The 20,401-nt window shown below is 42.7% G+C and overlaps 1 protein-coding gene across 2 annotated transcripts in view; it reads right to left on the reverse strand.

Moving 5' to 3' along the window:
* The window catches only part of WWOX (WW domain containing oxidoreductase), a 680,961-nt gene that overhangs the window by 574,388 nt on the left and 86,172 nt on the right, over positions 1–20,401 (reverse strand). The window contains exon 6 of one of the 2 annotated variants that reach the window (XM_054049158.1): positions 8,350–9,330. The exons of the other annotated variant lie outside the window; for it this stretch is intronic. Coding sequence (XP_053905133.1) covers positions 9,160–9,330 — 171 coding nt within the window. The 3' untranslated portion in view covers positions 8,350–9,159. Of the gene's footprint in view, positions 1–8,349; positions 9,331–20,401 lie in introns of those variants that run through there. 2 annotated transcript variants of the gene reach the window in all.

Consider the following 20,401-nt stretch of genomic DNA (forward strand, 5'->3'; position numbering starts at 1 on the left):
GCCGTGGCCAGCACATCCCTCACCCGCGCTGCTTCCCGCCGCCCCCATTGGCCCGGGACGGCGAACGCTGCCAACCCCTGGTATAGATTGTTGATTGTCCACAGACCAGGAAACACCAACTCAAAGCAGCACCAAACCCTGCCAGAACAACAGATGCAAAACCTGCAGACATATCTCCATTGCTACCATGATCAACACGCCTTGCAAGACCCACGAGTCCTACACATGGCTATCACAATATGGGGCTTACTTCATCTACTGCACTAAATGCCCAAAGAACAACTATGTGGGGGAAACCAGACAATCATTACTCTCCCACATGAACTCATACAGAAAATGATAGAAGACAAAAACACCCTATCCCATGTGGGTGAACACTTTTCACAAAGTAATCACTCTATATCTGACCTATCACTCCTCATCCTCAAACGAGACCTGCACAACACTTTCAAAAGATGAGACTGGGAGCATAAATGGTTAACTTTGCTAGACACTAAAAATCATGTCTTAATAAAGACACTGGCTTTATGGTTTATTACAACAATCTGTAACCCACTAACCCCCTTTTTGTAGGACTACAGGGGTGTTAATGGGCCACTTTAACTTGAATGATCCCTTAGAATACACGCTAACTACTTATGTTAAACTATCTGTTCGATCTTATATTTAGTTGTGACAGTCTGAGTACCTTTCCCAGACCTGAGGAAAAACTCTTTGTAGCTCCAAAGTTTGTCTCTCTTAGGCCTGGTCTACACTAGGCGTTTATGTCGAAGTTAGCGCCGTTACATCGAATTAACCCTGCACCCGTCCACACCGCAAAGGTATTTAGTTCGACATAGAGGTCTCTTTAATTCGACTTCTGTACTCCTCCCCGACGAGGGGAGTAGCGCTAAATTAGACATGGCCATGTCGAATTACGCTAGGTGTGGATGGAAATCGACGCTAATAGCTCCGGGAGCTATCCCACAGTGCACCACTCTGTTGACGCTCTGGACAGCAGTACGAGCTCGGATGCTCTGAACTGCCACACAGGAAAAGCCCCGGGAAAATTTGAATTTGAATTCCTTTTCCTGTCTGGCCAGTTTGAATCTCATTTCCTGTCTGGACATCGTGGCGAGCTCAGCAGCACTGGCAACGATGCAGAGCTCTCCAGCAGTGATGGCCGTGCAATCTCAGAATAGAAAGAGGGCCCAGCATGGACTGATCGGGAAGTCTTGGATCTCATCGCTGTGTGGGGCGATGAGTCCGTGCTTTCCGAGCTGCGATCCAAAAGACGGAATGCAAAGATCTACGAGAAGATCTCTAAAGACATGGCAGAGAGAGGATACAGCCGGGATGTAACGCAGTGCCGCGTGAAAATCAAGGAGCTGAGACAAGGCTACCAGAAGACCAAAGAGGCAAACGGACGCTCCGGATCCCATCCCCAGACATCCCGTTTCTACGAGGCACTGCATTCCATCCTCGGTGCGGCCGCCACCACTACCCCACCAGTGACCGTGGACTCTGAGGATGGGATAGTGTCCACGGCTGGATCCTCGGACATGTTAGCGGACGGGGAAGATGAGGAAGGAGATGAGGAGGACGAGGCAGTCGACAGCGCTCACAACGCTGATTTCCCCGACAGCCAGGATCTCTTCATCACCCTTACAGAGATCCCCTACCAACCCTCCCCAGCCGTTACCCCGGACACAGAATCTGGGGAAGGATCAGCCAGTAAGTGTTGTAAAAATCTAAACATTTATTTGTAACAGAACAGGAATATTAACAATTTAAAAAATGGGTTTCTCATGATTAGTTTGATTAGCTTAACGGTTCAGTCATGGGCAGTGCAACTATTGAAAAAAAATCTAGCAATGTCCGGTTTTGCATGATTGTCCTGCCCAAGCCGCTCTACTGGTTAGTCACTGCTACAGCAGCTACAGTAAAATGCGGTCTATATGTCCGGGGATGGAGCAGAAATCCTCCTGTGACATCTCGAGGAAGCTCTCCTGGAGGTAATTGGAAATCCGCTGCATTAGGTTCTTGGGGAGAGCGGCCTTATTGGGTCCTCCGTAGTAGGACACGTTGCCACGCCACGAGACTATCAAGTACTCTGGAATCATTGCTCTGCACAGCATGGCGGCATACGGCCCTGGTCTTTGCAGGCTTTCCCGGAGCATTCTCTCTTTCTCGCTGTCAGAGATCCTCATGAGGGTGATGTCGCTCATGATGACCTGCTTTGAATGAGGTAGGGGAATGTTAGTGTTGGGACTGCTTTGCCGTTCCTTTACAGAACTGTAACCGCTGGTTTGCAGCCACGCGGTGGAGGCGGGAGAGGGGCAGCCGAAAGGGATCGTTCCCGGGGACAGCCGCGAGGGTGTGGGACAGGAGCAGACTTCCTGCTTGCCGAATTGCTGGCAGCAGGGACCGACATTGATTTCAATGTGAAATGAGGCCATTGCTAATATTAAAGTTTTAAGCTGCCACAAGTCTACGGCTTACCATGTCTGCCTGCAACAGAAATTCCGTTCTCCTGAGAGGCTTCTCAAATGTGCTGTAGAAGACCCCAGGCACTGAATGCGAAGGCCGAGAATTCGACCTTGTGCTGAGTGCGCATGTGAGAGGTGCTGTGCATGGTCTTGTTAACAGAGAAAGACTATGTTCTTTGTTCACAACTACATTTATCTTTCTGAGGAATTCACTCCCTTTTTCCCATTCCCACAGCCCCATCTGCGACTGTCTCACAACCTAGCCTGTCATCACACTCCCAGAGGCTAGCGCGGATTAGGCATAAGAAGAAGAGGACACGGGAGGACATGTTCTCGGAGCTTATAGCCTGCTCCAGAGCCCAGGCAGCACAGCAGACCCAGTGGCGGGAGAACTTGACCCGAATGCACCAAGCCAACATGGATCGGGAGGAGAGGTGGCGTCAGGAAGACCAGCAGGCGACTCAAACCCTGCTTGGACTAATGAGGGAGCAAACGGACACGCTCCGGCGCCTTGTGGATGTTCTGCAGGAACGGAGGCAGGAGGACAGAGCCCCGCTGCAGTCCATCTCTAACCGCCCTCCCCCGCCACCAAGTCCCATACTCCCCTCACCCAAAGTGCACAGAAGGAGAGGCGGCAGAGTCCCTGCTAACTCTCACTCCACCCCTGCAGAGAGCTCGAGCAGCAGAAGGCTCTCATTCCCCAAAATTTGACAAGTTCTTTCCTTCCCGCCTGACACAAGCCCCCGTCCAAGTTTCACTTTCCCAGTTCCATGTTTGGTTGATAATAAAAAATACGTTTCTGTTAACTACTGTTTCCATCATGTTCTTTTGCAGGAGGGGGGGATAGGGGGTTGGTAATTCGACAGGACAGTCACCTTTGGCAGGGTATATAGTCGGGGGCAGGCACAGCAGCAGGGCACATACATAGTGCAGTGATGCAGTGACTAGTTACCCTGGTTAGTCTGGGAGGTTGTTTTCATGTTATGTGGTGGGGGGTGGGTTGCTCTGTGACTTTGTGGCAGGGGAGGGCAGTTACAGATCTTAAGCGGCGGTCCTTAGGCAGGATCACAGAGCCACACAGCAGGGGATCTGTAACCGTCCTCCCCCTGCCACAAAGTCACATAGACCCCCCCATACACACAGTCCCTATCAGGAGGGGTGACAGGCTCCGTTGAAACAACCATCCCACCGCAGCGGAGCCTGTCAATCCTTGAGTTTAGAAGCTGCATTCGCGCCACTACAGTACACCCGCTCCGCACCACAGTCTGCGTCCCAGTTTTAAAAAATTCCCGCGAATACAGTATTAAAGAAAACGGTGTGCTTTAACAAAGTAGAACTATTTTTATTTTGAAACGTGTGTTGGAAGTGGGGTGAAGGGGGTATGTAACTGGATAGGATAGTCAACATTAACTGGGCAAAGAAATGGGGGCAGGTTTAGCTTCTCAATACACAAACTTTAAAGTCACAGGTTACCCTGCTCACTCAGGAACTTTGCTTTCAAAGCCTCCCGGATGCACAGCGCTTCCCGCTGGTCTCTTCTAATCGCCCGGCTGTCTGGCTGTGAGTAATCAGCAGCCAGGCTATTTTCCTCAACCTCCCACCCCGCCATAAAGGTCTCCCCCTTGCTCTCACAGAGATTGTGGAGCACACAGCAAGCTGCAATAACAATGGGAATATTGGTTTCGCTGAGATCACAGCGAGTCAGTAAGCTTCTCCATCTCCCCTTGAGACGGCCAAAAGCACACTCCACCACCATTCTGCACTTGCTCAGCCGGTAGTTGAAGAGTTCTTTTTCAGTGTCCAGGGTGCCAGTATAGGGCTTCATGAGCCAGGGCATTAGCGGGTAGGCTGGGTCCCCGAGGATGACTATAGGCATCTCCACATCCCCAAGAGTTATTTTGTGGTCCGGGAAGTAAATACCTTGCTGCAGCCGTCTAAACAGACCAGAGTTCCTGAAAACACGAGCGTCATGAACCTTGCCCGGCCATCCCACGTAGATGTTGGTAAAACGTCCCCTGTGGTCCACCAGTGCTTGCAGCACCATGGAAAAGTAGCCCTTTCTGTTAATGTACTGGCTGGCCTGGTGTTCCGGTGCCAGGATAGGGATGTGAGTTCCATCTATGGCCCCACCGCAGTTTGGGAATCCCATCGCTACGAAGCCATCTATGATCGCCTCCACGTTTCCCAGGGTGACTACCTTTGGCAGCAGTACATCAACGATTGCCTTGGCTACTTGCATCACAACAACCCCCACGGTAGATTTGCCCACCCCAAACTGGTTCGCGACTGACCGGTAGCTGTCTGGCGTTGCAAGCTTCCACAGGGCTATGGCCACTCGCTTCTGGACAGTCAGGGCTGCTCGCATCCGGGTGTCATTGCGCTTCAGGGCAGGGGACAGCAACTCACAAAGTTCCAGGAAAGTTCCCTTCCGCATGCGAAAGTTTCGCAGCCACTGGGATTCATCCCAGACCTGCAGCACTATGCGGTCCCACCACTCAGTGCTTGTTTCCCGTGCCCAGAATCTCCTTTCGACGGCATCAACATGACCCATTGCCACCGTGATGTTCTCGGCGCTGGGTCCCCTGCTTTCTGAGAGGTCTGTGCTACTCTCAGACTTCAGGCCATCACCGCGTTGACGTAGCCTCCTCGCCTGACTTTTCTGCATCTGCCTCAGGGAAAGGTGTATGATAAGTTGCGAGGCGTTGAGAGCGGCCACAACTGCAGTGATGGTTGCAGCAGGCTCCATGCTCGCAGTGCTGTGGCGTCCGCGCTGTCACTGACTAGAAAAGTGCGCGAACTGATTTCCCGCCGGCGCTTTCAGGGAGGGAGGGCGGGAGTGATGGACGGATGACGACAGTTACCCAAAAGCACCCTGGACACCTTTTTTTTACCCAGAAGGCATTTGCGGCTCCACCCAGAATTCCAATGGGCAGCGGGGACTCCGGGAACTGTGGGATAGCTGACCACAGTGCACCACTTCCAATGTCGACGCTTTCCCCGTTAGTGTGGACTCACAAAGTCGAATTACTGTCCTTAGTGTGGACACACACGTTCGACTTTGCAATATCGATTCCAAAAATTCGATTTAAGTAAAATCGAACTACTCTCGTAGTGTAGACAAGGCCTTAGGGTTACCATTCGTCCGGATTCCCCTGGACATGTCCAGCTTTTTTCAGTTAAAAATAGCGTCCGGGAGGGGGGGGGGGGGGGGAAATTTGTCAATGGCCGGACTTCCCCCCCATGCAGAGCGTGCACGGCGTACAGGGCAGGCGGCCGGTGTGGATCGAGCCACTCGCACGGGGCTCTGGCAGCCTGAGCCCTTCCTTCACTTCCCACTCCTCTCTCCTGCAACTTGAGACCACTCCCCTCCTCTCCCTCCCTCCCCACTCCCTGCATTCGCAGATCGGGGCCGTTCACCTCGGCTTCCGGTAGTCTGGAGCTCCGACCCTGCTCCCCTCCCCCGCTGCCGAGCGCGCTGCTCTGCAGCACAGTAAGGGGGCCGGGGGTCAGAGAAGCGGCAGGGAGGTTCTGGCGGGGGGGTAGTCAAGAGACAGGGAGCAGGGGGAGGGTTGGATGGGTCAGGAGTTCGGGGGGGGGGGCTGTCTGGGGGTTGGGGGTGTAAGGTTTTGGGCAGTCAGGGTACAGGTGGGGGGGTCTCAGGAGGGGGCAGTTAGGGGACAAGGCACAGGGAGGCTTAGGTAGGGGGTGGGGTTCTGGAGGGCAGTTAGGAGCAGGGGTCCCAGGAGGGGGCAGTCAGGGGACAAGGAGCGGGGGGGGTGTTTGGGTGTTCTGGGGGGGGGATGTCAGGTGGCAGGGGTGGGGAGAGGGATCGGAGCAGTCAGGGGACAGGGAGCAGAGAGGTTTAGATGGGTCAGGAGTCCCGGGGGTCTGTCTGGGGGTGGGGGTGTGGATAAGGGTTGGGGCAGTCAGGGGACAGGTAGGGGGTAGAGTCCTAGGGGGCCAGTTAGGATGTGGGGAAGATCTCAGGAGGGGGCAGTCAGGGGACAAGGAGTGGGGGGGAGGGTTGGGGGTTCTGAGGGGGCAGGAAGTGGAAGGGGCAGGGGCGGGGCTAGGGCAGGACGGGGGCGGGGCTAGGGCGGGGCTCCTCCCGTCCTCTTTTTTGATTGTTGAAATATGGTAACCCTAGTCTCTCTCAACCACAAAAAGAAGAACAGGAGTACTTGTGGCACCTATATATATATATATACACACCCTGTTTCCCCGAAAATAAGACATCCTCCGAAAATAAGGCCTACTTACAGTTTTGCCTCTCGTTGTAATATAAGGCATCCCCCCGATAATAAGACCTCCCCGATAATAAGGCATCCACCGATAATAAGGCATTTTTCATTTCTGAAAAATAAGACATCCCCTGAAAATAAGACCTAGCGCATCTTTGGGAGCAAAAATTAATATAAGACACTGTCTTATTTTCGGGGAAACAGGGTATATCTCCTCATTATATGTTCCATTCTATATGCAGCCGAAGAAGTGGGCTGTAGTCCACGAAAGCTTATGCTCTAATAAATTTGTTAGTCTCTAAGGTGCCACAAGTACTCCTGTTCTTCTTTCAACCACAAAAGTTGGTCCAATAAAAGACATTACGTCACCCACCTTCTCTCGCTAATATCCTGGGACCGACACAGCTCCAACAACACTGCATACAAGCTTAATTATTCTCTTGGACGTGCCAGGAAGACAAGACCTGACACCAGTAATGTAGCTTAACCAGGCTGCAATGTTGTTGTTGTTGTGGTTTTTAACTTAACACATCTGGTAATAACCAAGCAATGCATATAACCTTACTTCAATAATCCATACCACCTGAGGGAGGGCGACCCACAGCTGCTGCCCCCTAACCTCCAAATCTTTAACCTTGTCCCAACATCATTTCTGAGACCTCAACATACAAGGGGAGGGCTGAAGTTGATGGCCTGGGGGGCTCCAGCCTCTTTCCCCACCTTCTTTAGGAGATGCCCTCTTCTGATTCCAATTCCAGCTTATTCGGGAGTTACAACCATATTAAACTAGCACCTGCACTAGGAACACCTTTCAACTTCCAACAAACACCTTACCTTCTAATCTGCCCGGGGCTGATGAGAAAAGATGAAAATCTCACGCCATGTAAGATAACCTGGCAGTGATGGAAAACTTCCTTCTCAGCCCCCCAAAAACAATTTGCCCACAACAAGGCCTGGAAATCGACTCTAATTCTGAGTGGGGGAGAGGGTGAGATGTTTCTCTTAAGTGCAGAATGACAAGGGGAAAGCCCTCCCTTCAGATGTGGCAGTCAATGTCCTTCTGCTGTGCTGGCCTTCAACCCAGCCAATTAGCTAGGGATACCCAGCCCAAGAGGAGGCTGAGCACCTACAAGGAGGGGGAGAGAAAAGGGAGGCATTTCTTAAAGAGACCCTAGGGTTTTCTTTTCCCTGATGGCTCACAAAAAACTCCCTACCCCCATTAAATTCATTTCCCATTATATTTTATGAATACGCCTCATTTTTCCCCTAAGAAAAATCCACAGGATTTAAAGAATGAAATCCTATGACAGACATTAATCACTGTCCTAAAACATCTCAGTAGAAAAATCAATTCCTACAGCAGTTCAAGTACTGGATAGAACTCTTAATAGCCCATGTCTCAAAAATATAGAGGAAAGCAATTCAGGGTTGATCTACATATTGGTGTTCCTGATTTTATAGTATAGTTTTTAGTTGCTTCTATTGTATTCATTTTATATTTTCATATAGATTATGTATGTTTTTTTCCTCCAAAGTTTTTCAGTACCCGGAGTGTTTAAAAACATTCCTTTCAAATTCAGAAGAAAAAAAAAGTTTGGAGTGTCTGACACTCAATTTTACATTTTAATTAAGAATTCCAAGAAAGTTATCTGAACTGTGCAAATACAGAAATTAAACAAACTTTAAAGCTTTTCATTCTATAACTGAGATCTTAATTATAAAACAACAAAAACAAGCAACTAATTTTCCTTTGTCACATTAAACTCTTCATGCTAAATGGGGCGTGAAAAACAGCCAAGAAGTATTTTCCATAACTTGACAGATAAACAGAAAATCTAAGTACACCTAGCTTATGAAGCAAAAAAATACAGAAGGAAACTACAGCATTCATTATGTGATACAGTATCTGTAAAATTAGGGATTGGAAACATACAGCAATGGGTTGACTGCTTGCAGCACGTTCTAATCATGGCTGTTTTGTAGTAGCAATAATAAAGCATTACACTGAATACTTTGCAGCTATGCCAGTAATGAAGATTTGCTTCTTACTGAATTCTTTGAAAGTGTCCAAAAAACAAAACCCAGGTTTTTTCTCTTTGCATATTTTTTTCTATCCTGTCCTGGTTTTTTTTTTTTTTCTTTTGCTAATCATTCAGGTGACAGTGCCTATACATAAACACCACTAGTGCTTGACACTAAAAGCTGAAAGAGCCAAACACTGCATGCATGCAGATATTTTCAAGTTGCTGTTTTTTTTAAAAAAATCCATCGTCTATGATACAACTATTGCATTTAAGGGGTAGTTCAGTTTTAAAGGGAAGGACATAGCAAATAGAAAAAAAACTTATTCTGTAACCCACTATTGTAATAAGCAAACTAACTGGAAATGTCATTTCATAATTAACAAGTGCAAAATAAATAAGCTTGGTCATTAAGGAAGGCTCTGTAAATTAAGGAATATCCCTTTGTAGTTTTGACTGCAGATAGACAGGATAGAGAGGCTTTGCATTTCTATAGCATCTTTCAGCATGCATCATCTGGTAATATGCACCTTCCCCATTTTCTTGGGCCAGGAGATGAAGCCAAAGTTCTCTGTTGTGATGATAAAGTCGGACAGAACTCTGAAAGAAATCAGAGAAGACACTATGGCTGGCGAGTCAACAATTGCAATATGAATCTGACTCCTTATATCTATTCTATTTGGAACTCAATGGAACAGACAACAATCGCTTTGAGATGTCATCCAAAAGTTATCAAACAGTAATTAAACTTCCAAATCAAAATACATTTTTAGATTGCCTCAAAACAACTCTGAAAAAGTCATTTGGACCTGTTTATCTGATCAGAGTGTGGTTCAGCAATAATTCTGAACAACATCCTGGCCTGTACCAACTTTGACAACCCAATCAGATACTCAAGAGTTGTCTCACAACAACTTTTTCAATAATCTTAACCAAAAATGGAAAATTAGTTACTAGAGAATAATTGGCCAGATTATGGTTGCTTGGGCAACAGCTGTAAAACAAATTGCTTCAGGGAAACGGTAAACTGTCCTACCTAAGAGAACTACTGCTTATCCCCCATTGCCAATGGTCTCAACCTTCACCAGCCAAAAGCAGGCACTGGCCCATAGTGGCATGAAATATTCTCAGTACTTCAGGATAACACTGTCCAATACACAAGCAGAGCAGATTTATAATTCTGTTGATTGTGGACAAGAGATTATTATAAAGTCCTTTCAATCTGACAGAGTGGTTGGTCTTGCCCAGAGCTCTCTGGAAGTGCTCGTTCATTTGCTCTAATAGGAGAAGTGAGCCCCAACCTCAAGACATGGGAGATAATAGCTGGTCCGTGACTTGACCAAAATTTCCATTTTCTCAACCTCCAATCACATTCCAAACACACACTGGATCAAGGGAGTGTAGTTAGTTGTATAAGCAGAATCATTCACAAGCTGGGTGAATCCTATGGTCATGGTGGCCTAGAAATCCTGAACTAAATCCACATGAACGATGGGGTTCCCAAGTGGACTGAGCCTTCAACCCTTCCACAGCACCATGGTGAGGAGCAGGGGGTTTGGACCCAGGACAATCAAAACACAAAAACAAATCATTTCTGGTTTCAATCCCAAGACACACACAAGATGAATGCATAGATCCAGTTTTGGGGTGGGAATTCACCTATAGGTTTTAAATGTTTATATATGTATAAATATACATTAGGACAGATACATAGATCATGTGGGTCAATATGGAAATTATGTAGGGCCTAATTTTGCATGGGCACATGTATGTAACTGTGCATAAAGATGACAAGTTATAACACCTATGCACTCCAGTACACACACACACGATTGTGTGTAAAGCCAGAAGATGACAAATTAAAGCCCCATTGAAAATTTGGCTCTGTATACCTTCTAATCCTCAACTTTTTTTAATTCTATAACGGTTTGACTTATCTTATAGGCTTTAAACTCACAGTAACAAAGGCCATATGAAGGAAAACAAGATCGTAGGGTTTTTTTTTTCTAAAATACTCTTTAATGGCTTGGAAATGCTTACGAGAGAGAGAGTGAGAGTGAGAGAGAGAGAGAATATTACATTATACAAATGTAGGTGCAAATGAGAATATTTAACTGCATGAAATTTAATTCATTATTTTTTACAAGCTACATGATTGCAAGGACAAAAATCTCCTTTTTAGTTACGCTAATTACAGTGCTTAAGATCCACAATCTTTACATTATGGTCTCAGTGAACTCTGATTTTTTTTTTCTCTCTACAGAAGATGCCTTTTTTTCTGCTACTGAGTGGAAGAAAATCAGAACAATATTATCTGTTTAAAGTTTAAGACTATTATTTTTGCTTCTTTATAGATGATGGAGCATCTCTTATAGGTTAATTACCAGTTAGAACATGTTTATTATTACCCTTCCCACCCAAAATAGGTTTTCAAAGTTACACTTGTGATTTAATACCGTACGAAGACTCAAAGAAAAAAGAAAGAAAAAAAGGACAGGCTCATGTCTCCTCCTCTACAGACAACTGAATCCCAATTCACACAGATTTTAAACTGAAAGTAGCATTTAACATATGCTTACTAAAAAGGACACTAATTAAATGGATTCAAATAAGTAAAAGTAAAATGGAATTAAAGAGATCAAAAGGCATTTGAAATAGTTTTCTTTTTCTTCCCAATTTATCAATTTTAATTATCTTTCTTTACAACAACAAAAATGCAATAATAAACTTACTTAAATAAATACATCAAAATAGTGCTTGAAAATAAATATTTTACAGGAAAAGGAAACCTTTTTGGTGGATTGGGGAGCATTTCGGAAAGGAAACCATTCTGTGCTTTCCGTAACACAGGAGAAAAAATAATAAAAAAAGTGGGCTGTGACAGACAGTTACTGATGAAGTAGAGTCAAAGATTTACTTTATTAAAGCAATGAATATGGTGATGAGAAACTGCTTCAAAGAGGCTGTAAACTTAAGTGTTGTGCTAGTAAATAACAAGCTTCCCCCCACGCTTACATCACTGTTCAGCTCTAAACACTAACGCCCGCCTTTAGAGGAATTGAAAGGTTACATACCCGTAAATGAACTCTTTACATATATTGCCTGTTCACATCCATAATGACCTCCTTTCTCCCCTTTTCCTTGACCTTTTTAAAAAGACCACATTGAAGTAGAGAGAGACTGAGGATGGTTATGTGGGTCGGCCCTTTTATTACAGTGATTGAGAACATTTGGATCTGCAGAGGAGGCATAAACTCACTTACTAAGAATTTTAATACTATTGTGCTCAGATGAGAACTAGAAAGACTTACAATAAAAAACTACTTCCATGGCTCTCTATGCACGGCATGCAACATCCGAAGATGGGAATGTGTAGAGATAACATAAGGCAAGCACATCTGCTTCCCAACCTTCCTTCCCATCTTGTCAGCTGCTTAGGATACACACACACAAATAGAGCCTAATTAATAAATTGATCTTATATAAATGTCAAATCTAGTTCTGGACTCCCTGAACACCCAGGAAGGCCTCGGCAATCTGCAGGAGTTTTGGGGTGGCAATGAATACAGAGTTTGGCCCACTACAGCATGATCCAATTCAATGGGTTTTGGATTAGGATTTAGTGCACATAACGCAAAAAAAAATACCTTAAAATATGACTATTTTCAACACTATTCAAAACACCTCTGAACTTCTGGTGATCACCCTATATACATGGCAGGTTCAAAAGCAACTTCAATGCCTCCAGTTAGAATTTACAAAACAAGCAAACAGTAGACCAAGAGAAGTATTTCCTTACTCTAACAACACTATTCTATTGTGTCATTTACACACACATACACACACACTAAAAAAAATTCAACAAAGGCATCACTAAAATTCCAATGCACTAGTCAAAGGATGGGATTTCAGAAATATAAATCTTCTGTTTCTATGGAGGTCAACACAGGAATCTTATTCAGAGCTTCCTCCTTCATTATGAATTTTCTTTTTTAATCTTTTGTGTGCACGCATGTGAAAGAAAGAGTCTTCAGTAACACCCCAGCCTTCTTTTTCATTAAATGCATTATATTAGTTGTACTATTTATTAATAGGAATCCTAAAAGAGCTATCATCTAGTCTCAGTGCAAGCAAACTGAAAAGTTTGGTATCGTACATCTGGAATGGAAGTATGCCATTTTAATTTAATTGAGATGAGAATGGCTTCTTAGTTAATGTAAAAGAATCATTATGTTTCTTTTTCTTCATTGTAATTGATATTGAATCCAGATTCAGTTTTATTAAGTGTTATTAAAAGTAGTTCCTGTGTAACTGCAGTACATTTGCAAAAGTATCGATATTCCTGATATGCTGAAAGAAATTTCAATACCAAAAGTTTGTATCACCAACTGCCATTTTTAAAAAAAAATACATATTTTTCCATATGCACAAAAACAAATGTTAAAGCAACAAAATAACCACTTTTTTGCCTCCCTCATTATATCTACCTAAACCATTCCACAACCTCAAAATATATAAAACAGATAAATATATCCATATCCTTCTGGTGTAAGTAATTGGATGCCAAGTTTCATCTTGCAAAGGACATTTCATGATATTAACTATGTGAACACTGAGATTTTGAGAGGAAACCATAATATCTTATAAAACTTAGAACATCAATTGCTAGACTATTTATACAAAAATTACTGCTCTTATTTCTGTTGGTTGCTGAACAAGGTGATGCAGTAATACTTACCACAACAGCATTATGCAATGATTCAGTTTTAATGCACACCAACGTTCAAGAAATTAGATAGAGAAAATCTCTCAAGACTACTTAAATTTTAATCACTTTTTTATTTTTATATTGCAGAAGTCAAGAGTAAACAACATTTTTAATCCCACTGGGCCTTCAAGAGATACCTCTTATAGAAAAGAGAGGATGGCAGCAATTTGTCCTGTTCAAGATCCTATAAAAATCTCCCATCATTCAATCTCTCCCTTCTGTCACTGAACTTTTTTTTTTAAAAAACACAATTCTTAGCATTCACTGTCAGTTCAGATTCCTTAAAACCATCAATAATGTTTACACAACAAATACTGGACAAAAAATCTAGATCAACACAATATGAATATGCCTTAGAGACAAACTTTTTGACTGAAGCTTTTTGAAAAAGCTAAGTACAAGAAAAACAGACACCACAAAATGTTTCAAACATTTACTGAAGACTGGAGGGATATCAGTTGGTAATTATAAGAGTGTTAGAGAAATCACTTAGCAATCTAGATGGAGAGCTAGTCAATTGAATCTTTCATGTCTTTGAAAAGTACATCATGACTAAAAATAAGAACTTATTGGTAAGTATTTGACCAAAATCTATTATCCTGAAAATTAAGTGCACTGTCGTCCTAATTATTGCAAAGACGCAAATTAACTTAAGTAGTTAGAAATTTTTCCTAAGTCTCATTCCTCAAACGTTTGAACATAACTCACCAAATAGTACAAAATTACAAACGTACTCCCTCAGTCCAGCCATATACGACAGGCAGGTTCAAAGAGAGAAGTCTGCAGGAAGTTTAGAGGCTCAGTCTCCACTACAATGGAGAAACAAATTCAGTATGGTGGCTTTTCATTTCCCCCCACCACCACCATATAGCATGATTTGCTAGATGGTCGGTTTATTTAGATCTATCACCTGTGCAAGTATTATTCCTAGAAATAGGGTTACCATATTTCCACAATCAAAAAAAGAGGACACTGGGTGCGGGGGGTAACCCGGCCCTAGCCCCGCCCCCATCCACTTCCTCCCACTTCCCACCCCCTGACTGCCCCCCCTCAGAACCCCAACCCCCCCTGCTTCTTGTCCCCTGACTGCCCCCTGCTGAGAACCCCCCACCCTAACTGCCCCCCCAGGACCCTACCTGTCCCCTGACTGCCCCGACCTTTACCCACTCGCATGGGTGGCAGGGTTGTAGAAATTATTGTGGTGCCCAGAAGCCACCCACCCCCCACCTGCCTAAGGCTCTGGGAGGGGGGTTGGGTGGGGGAGAAGGTCTGGGGTGCAGGTTCTGGACTGGGGATTAGGGTGCAGGAGGGGTGCAGGTTCTGGGATAGAGTTTGGGTGCTGGGTGCAGGCTCTGGGCTGGGGCAACACTCCCCCGCTCCCTGACTGCCCCCCCCGACTCCCTTTACCATTCTGGCTCCACGTGTTTGCAAAACACGCTGCCCGGTGGGTCAGTTTGTGTGTTACACAGGGCTGCAGACAGAGGGAGGGGGGAGCAGAGGGAGCTCTGGCTGCTGGAGGCCAATGGGAGCGGCTCAATCGGCCCAGCTGTCCAATCAGCAGCTGCACTCTGCATGAAAGTGAGAGAGGGAGGCGAGGGAGAAAAAAAACCCCGGACATTTTAACCTTGTTACCAATTCCTCCCGGACAGCTATTTAGAGACAGCCGGACATGTCCGGGGAAATACGGACGGATGGTAACCCTACCTAGAAAGAACTTCCCATTGAAGCAGGAATGCCTCCAAAAAGAAGACACACAGGAAACACAGGCACTCCCCACTTAGCAGTATCAAATATTTTTACAGGTCAAATAGTGACACAGTGGGGACTGGGGTGGGGGAAAGGGGAAGGAGATTGTGGGAAGTTATCTGGATGCAACAGCTCACTTTTTCTCCCTCAGTCTAGTTCTCCTTTCATAGAATCTATTGAGGTTTTTCTCACTTTCCTCTAACATTGGAGGAAAAGATTGTTGCTCTGGCCCCCACATGTTTTGAAATTTGCCTACCCGTGGGGTTCTAAAAGAGGATATAAAACCAGTGACTCTTAAAAGTAGAATCTGAATGTGCCAAAGCTATATTTTCCCTTTTGGTTAAGAAAAACACTATGCTATACAGAACATTGGAGGCCTTGGAAACTATTTGTATAAATATGAACGTGTGCATAGTGAGAGAGAGTAAAAGAGAATGAGATGTAGGGACATAAAAATGTGGATAGCATTCGTAATTTGCTGGAAACCTTGTTGAAATAAAGTTTGAGACACCCATTCAAGTCAGGCAGAACTATATCATCTCAAACCTTCTTTTGGTACTACAAGCAATGTAGAACATTTAACTGGGTCTGGCTAAAAGATCGATCAATCAACTGTCACAGCATAACTAATTTTTGCTTGGGAGTAGAGTTACCTTGTACGACACACTTTGTTCCCAAGTTTGTTTCTGTATGGGACCTGTCAGGCACATAAGGTTTTTCACCTGGCTCAAAAAGAAAATAATTGACAGTTTTAAAAAATAATTTCCTAATATGCAAGAAATTTCAATCACCTGACCAAATAAGCTCTGAACAAGAAGCAAGATAAGCTCAGTCTGCCGCCTGAGGCAGTAACAGTTTTCTGACCCTGTAACATATTGGGGAATTATATAAATGATAAATCAGGAGACGAAAAGAAATAAGAGACTCTTCATGGGCACATTTTTAGAAAGGATACACTATGAAAACTGATCAGCAGAGGGAATACTTCCTACTTCTGCTTGTTTCTAGGCCACGTATCTTAACTTTCTTCACCAACAAAAGATCTACTGCTTGTATTGTATGGTCAGTCAAATGAAAAATGTACAGGCGTTTTCTTGTGACTTTTTCACCTGCAAACTTAGTGAGAGATCTGTACGGAGGAGTGAATAATTCAGAACATATTTGACAAATTTTGTATCTTTTTCCAGAAATTTTCTGACTGTCCAAACATTTTAAAATTCTTCACTGATTACAAGTGAATATTTCTTGATCTGCAGATCCTTCACAAACATCTCCTTGTAGATATTTTTATTCAAAATTGTGGTTACACAAGTCACGTGACATTGCATCTGAAAATGCTTGCAATGAAAACAAAATGTGAATCTGGTGCAAAGTTTCTTGCATTTCATCCAAAAAAACTGCAAGAACAAATAGAATATGTCGTTTAAGAGGATTTTTCCATCAACCTAGAGACATCACCCTTTTGCTCCAGTGTATAGAAAACATCCAAGGCACAGGCACAGATATTTTTCTTTAAAAAAAATAAAAATACATATATTCATTCTCTAGACAAACTCACAATTAAATCCTCTCTCCCTATATTGCAATGGTCTGATACCTTGCTTAGCAGGTGTGACCAAAACATATTTCCACCTTATGATTTTGTCAGGTTTTGCTGTGTGCCATTACATCTACCCACCACCATTGCTATACATTCAATAAACTTTGTTTAACAAATTGTATGACAAATTTCAGATTTAACTAGCTGAATTGTTTCTAACCTGACCTTCACTACTAAATTGTATTTATAATACATTTATAATTTGGTTACAAAGCAAAGCAAGGAGCCAGCAGGAAGGGCCAAGTAAATGTTCTGATTCTGTTCTTATCGTTTGTCTGATAAATCCAATAAAATTGATCATTATAAACATGCCTCATGACATCTTATGTCATTTTGAAGTGTATTTAATGGCTTAAAAGAAGCTTCCAAATGGGTATACCCATTTACAGTAAATGTCCACTATAGGTCATCTGCACATCAGACAGGGCACATTTAGAATGTATTTATGAGCTTGCAGTTGCTTTTTAAAAAACAAACAAACAAACAGATATAAATCTTAATACTCCCGGTTCTAATGTATGGATATGAGTCATTAATCTCCCCTACAAACATATTTAGGATGCAAACCTGTATGTGCTCTAAAAATGAAAAGGAAACAAATACTTTTGACTCCTATTGGTATCTGTATTGTCCCTAGGACTCCTTATAATGATAGGACTTTAAATGTTGGTTGCATTTGTCCTAGAGATAAACATGAAGGTTATAGCCTGACATTTAGTAAAGAAGTCACGGGATATTTGCTTTTGATACTTCAATGTAGTTTTTCTAGGATTATCACATACACAGTCAAATATGAATATATGGCAAACCAATCAAGTATTGAGCAAAATATTTGGTGATATATACTATAATACACAAAGTAAGACCAGGTTGTTACATATGTATGTAAATTTAATGATGTCAATAAATGGATCAAGAATGAAAACTGTGGAATTCTCCCCCTCCCCAGACCAACCATATAGTGAAATGCAGCTTTGCATCTGCGCCGTGTAATGGCTGCCTCAATTTCACTATAACCATGCCATTTCACAACTCAGTGGCCAAGAAAATCACTCTCTGGCCACATTTTATTTAGCTCTCTTAATAAACCAGGATCTGCAACAACCATACTACCATCAACTGGCAAATTGTTTGCACAGATCCAAAAATTTCAGAATAAGATTTTTTTAAAGCTTACACGGAGAACTATTTCTTATATAAGCTTAAAATTTTGAAACATCAGCCTTAAGTCTCCAACTTTGCTTTCACTAAAATCAGAGAAAAAATTCCCATTGACTTCAATAGTGCAGGAATGGGCCTTTTAAGAATTTACAGGATACTCCTCTATTTAACTTCTTGTTTTGCTACCCTCCACTAGCCTGCTGTGTGGAAAATTAGCTGCAATACTAGAAACACTTCTTTTTCTATTAAAATGTGATTGATGTGATTTTATTTGACATGAACCAAAATGGTACCATGAATATACCTAGAATTCCAGGGTATTTATTTTTTAGATTCATAAAATGTATTTACAGAACAAGCTGTAAACAAATATTTACCATTTGTGGTTGAGGGTATCAAAGACTGCAAAGAGAGTTGGTAAGGACACCTGACTTTTATAGTCCACTATTAGGACATTATCAACCAATAGGATTTAATACAGTCTATGGACTACTCCGAGGCAAAAAAATGATTGAAGAGGGTCCAGGGAGTCAAAAGACTTCAGATAACAAAAGTTACCTTGCCATAAACATTTCAATAATCCTACACCAAAATGGGAGGTTAGAAAAAAGTTGATAGTTGTTAATACTGACAAGTGTCATTCTCTTGACAATATCCACTAACAGAGAACCTAATGGTTTCTCGCTAGATTTGAAGTCTAATTCATACATTGAAGATATACAATCTCCTCTAACAAACCCAGGAAAGTGGTAAGCAAAATAAGCCCAAACTATTTTGAAAGGACTTTTTTTGCAGGGGAAAGGAGAGGAGAAATATTTTCAAACATCTGATCTTGATCTGTTAACATTTCTTTGAGTGAAGGACTAATTTTAATGGGTTTGGGGGTGTGGGGGGAAATGTGTTTCAAATATGGATTTAAAGAAAGAAATGTGGTAGGTATACCTAGTTTAATGAAAAAGCTAATTTATTCTAAGTCTTCTGATGAGACAGACTGAATTTGGGGAGGCCTTTTACAGTCACTAAGAGGAGAAAAAAGTTATTTGATTTATAAAATGAACAGCAATTCAGAAAGGTCTAAGTTGATGTAAACGTGCTACAGATACTCTGAAGCAGCAGTTCCTTATTAAAATTGGAATGTGTTTGGTTTCAATGTATAATCCAATTTTGCTGTTTTGGTATGATTATGGATAGTATTGTTGATATTTTTGTTCATACTGTTTTCTTTTGGGCTTTATTCCTCCACTGTGTTTACAAAACAGTCTTTCTTTTTAATCAGTCAAAATAAGTTGCTTCTAGGACATATTTTTACTTTAAGATTGATCCAGTGCAAGTTTCCTATCTTTGCTATGACTAAGTTGGAAACATGTTCCAGCATTGTTGATAGGGAACAAATAAAGGTCAAGAGAACAGCAACAGCCTTGATCTAAAACTCTTGAATTAAATCTTACAGGGATAATGTTCCTCATTAGTTTCTCAGGTCATTTTATTGCTCAACATTTCAATTCCTTACTGTTATTTGAAAATGTTTGTGGTTTAAAAAATACCAACAGTTCTTTAGAAAAGGAAGAGATGTACTTTTAGCAGGACTGTTGCTCTGTATGTATATTGTCACTTATACCTTTATTTAACAATATACAGGACCAATTTTTTTTTAAGATGCATAATTTAAACCAGGTTTTTGCACTAGCTGCTGTTAAAGTGTTCTATGGTGCACACACCAGGCAACTGTACATCCAAGCTTCAGTCTCACTGGGAATTTCCTGTAGCCTCAGAATGTTCTTCATTCCCAGCATACTTGGCAGAAACAGGCCACACCCCTCAGACTTAAAAATATAGCAGTTATCTTCCTCATTTTTCAAACATTTTAATTTTATTTTAGCATTTCCCCATCAACTGGAATTTTTTCTTGCTCCTGACTTTCTGCTCTAATCCTCTCCTCTCGCTTCTCCATCTTAAATCATTTTTATTTTTTTCCTTCTCCCACTCTTCTTCCATCCCTAATGCTCTTTCATGCCAGCCCCTATGCTTGAAACAGCCTCCCACTCCCTCTTTTCCTTCAATTCCACTTCTTTCTTAACATCTCCCAGTGATGATCTCCTTACTGACTGTGCCTTAACACTCATCCCATTTATCATGTGCTTGATCTAGACTGTAAGCTCTTTTGGACAAGGGTTTTGCAGTTTGCAAAGCAATGTGGCCAAAATTTTGAAGCTTGGGGTCTAAAGTTAAGCAGCTAAATCGATATCAAACAGTCTAAACAAGTGGCTTGATTTTCAGCAGTACTGAGCATCCACAGCTCCCAGTGACATCAGTGGATATTATAGTCACCAAAATACTTCTGAAAATAAGGGTACCCTGAGGCCTAAATATAGATGTGTCATTCTTTAGGCACCCTG

Source organism: Malaclemys terrapin, chromosome 14 (genome assembly GCF_027887155.1).
Source record: "Malaclemys terrapin pileata isolate rMalTer1 chromosome 14, rMalTer1.hap1, whole genome shotgun sequence".
Taxonomy (NCBI): domain Eukaryota; kingdom Metazoa; phylum Chordata; order Testudines; family Emydidae; genus Malaclemys; species Malaclemys terrapin.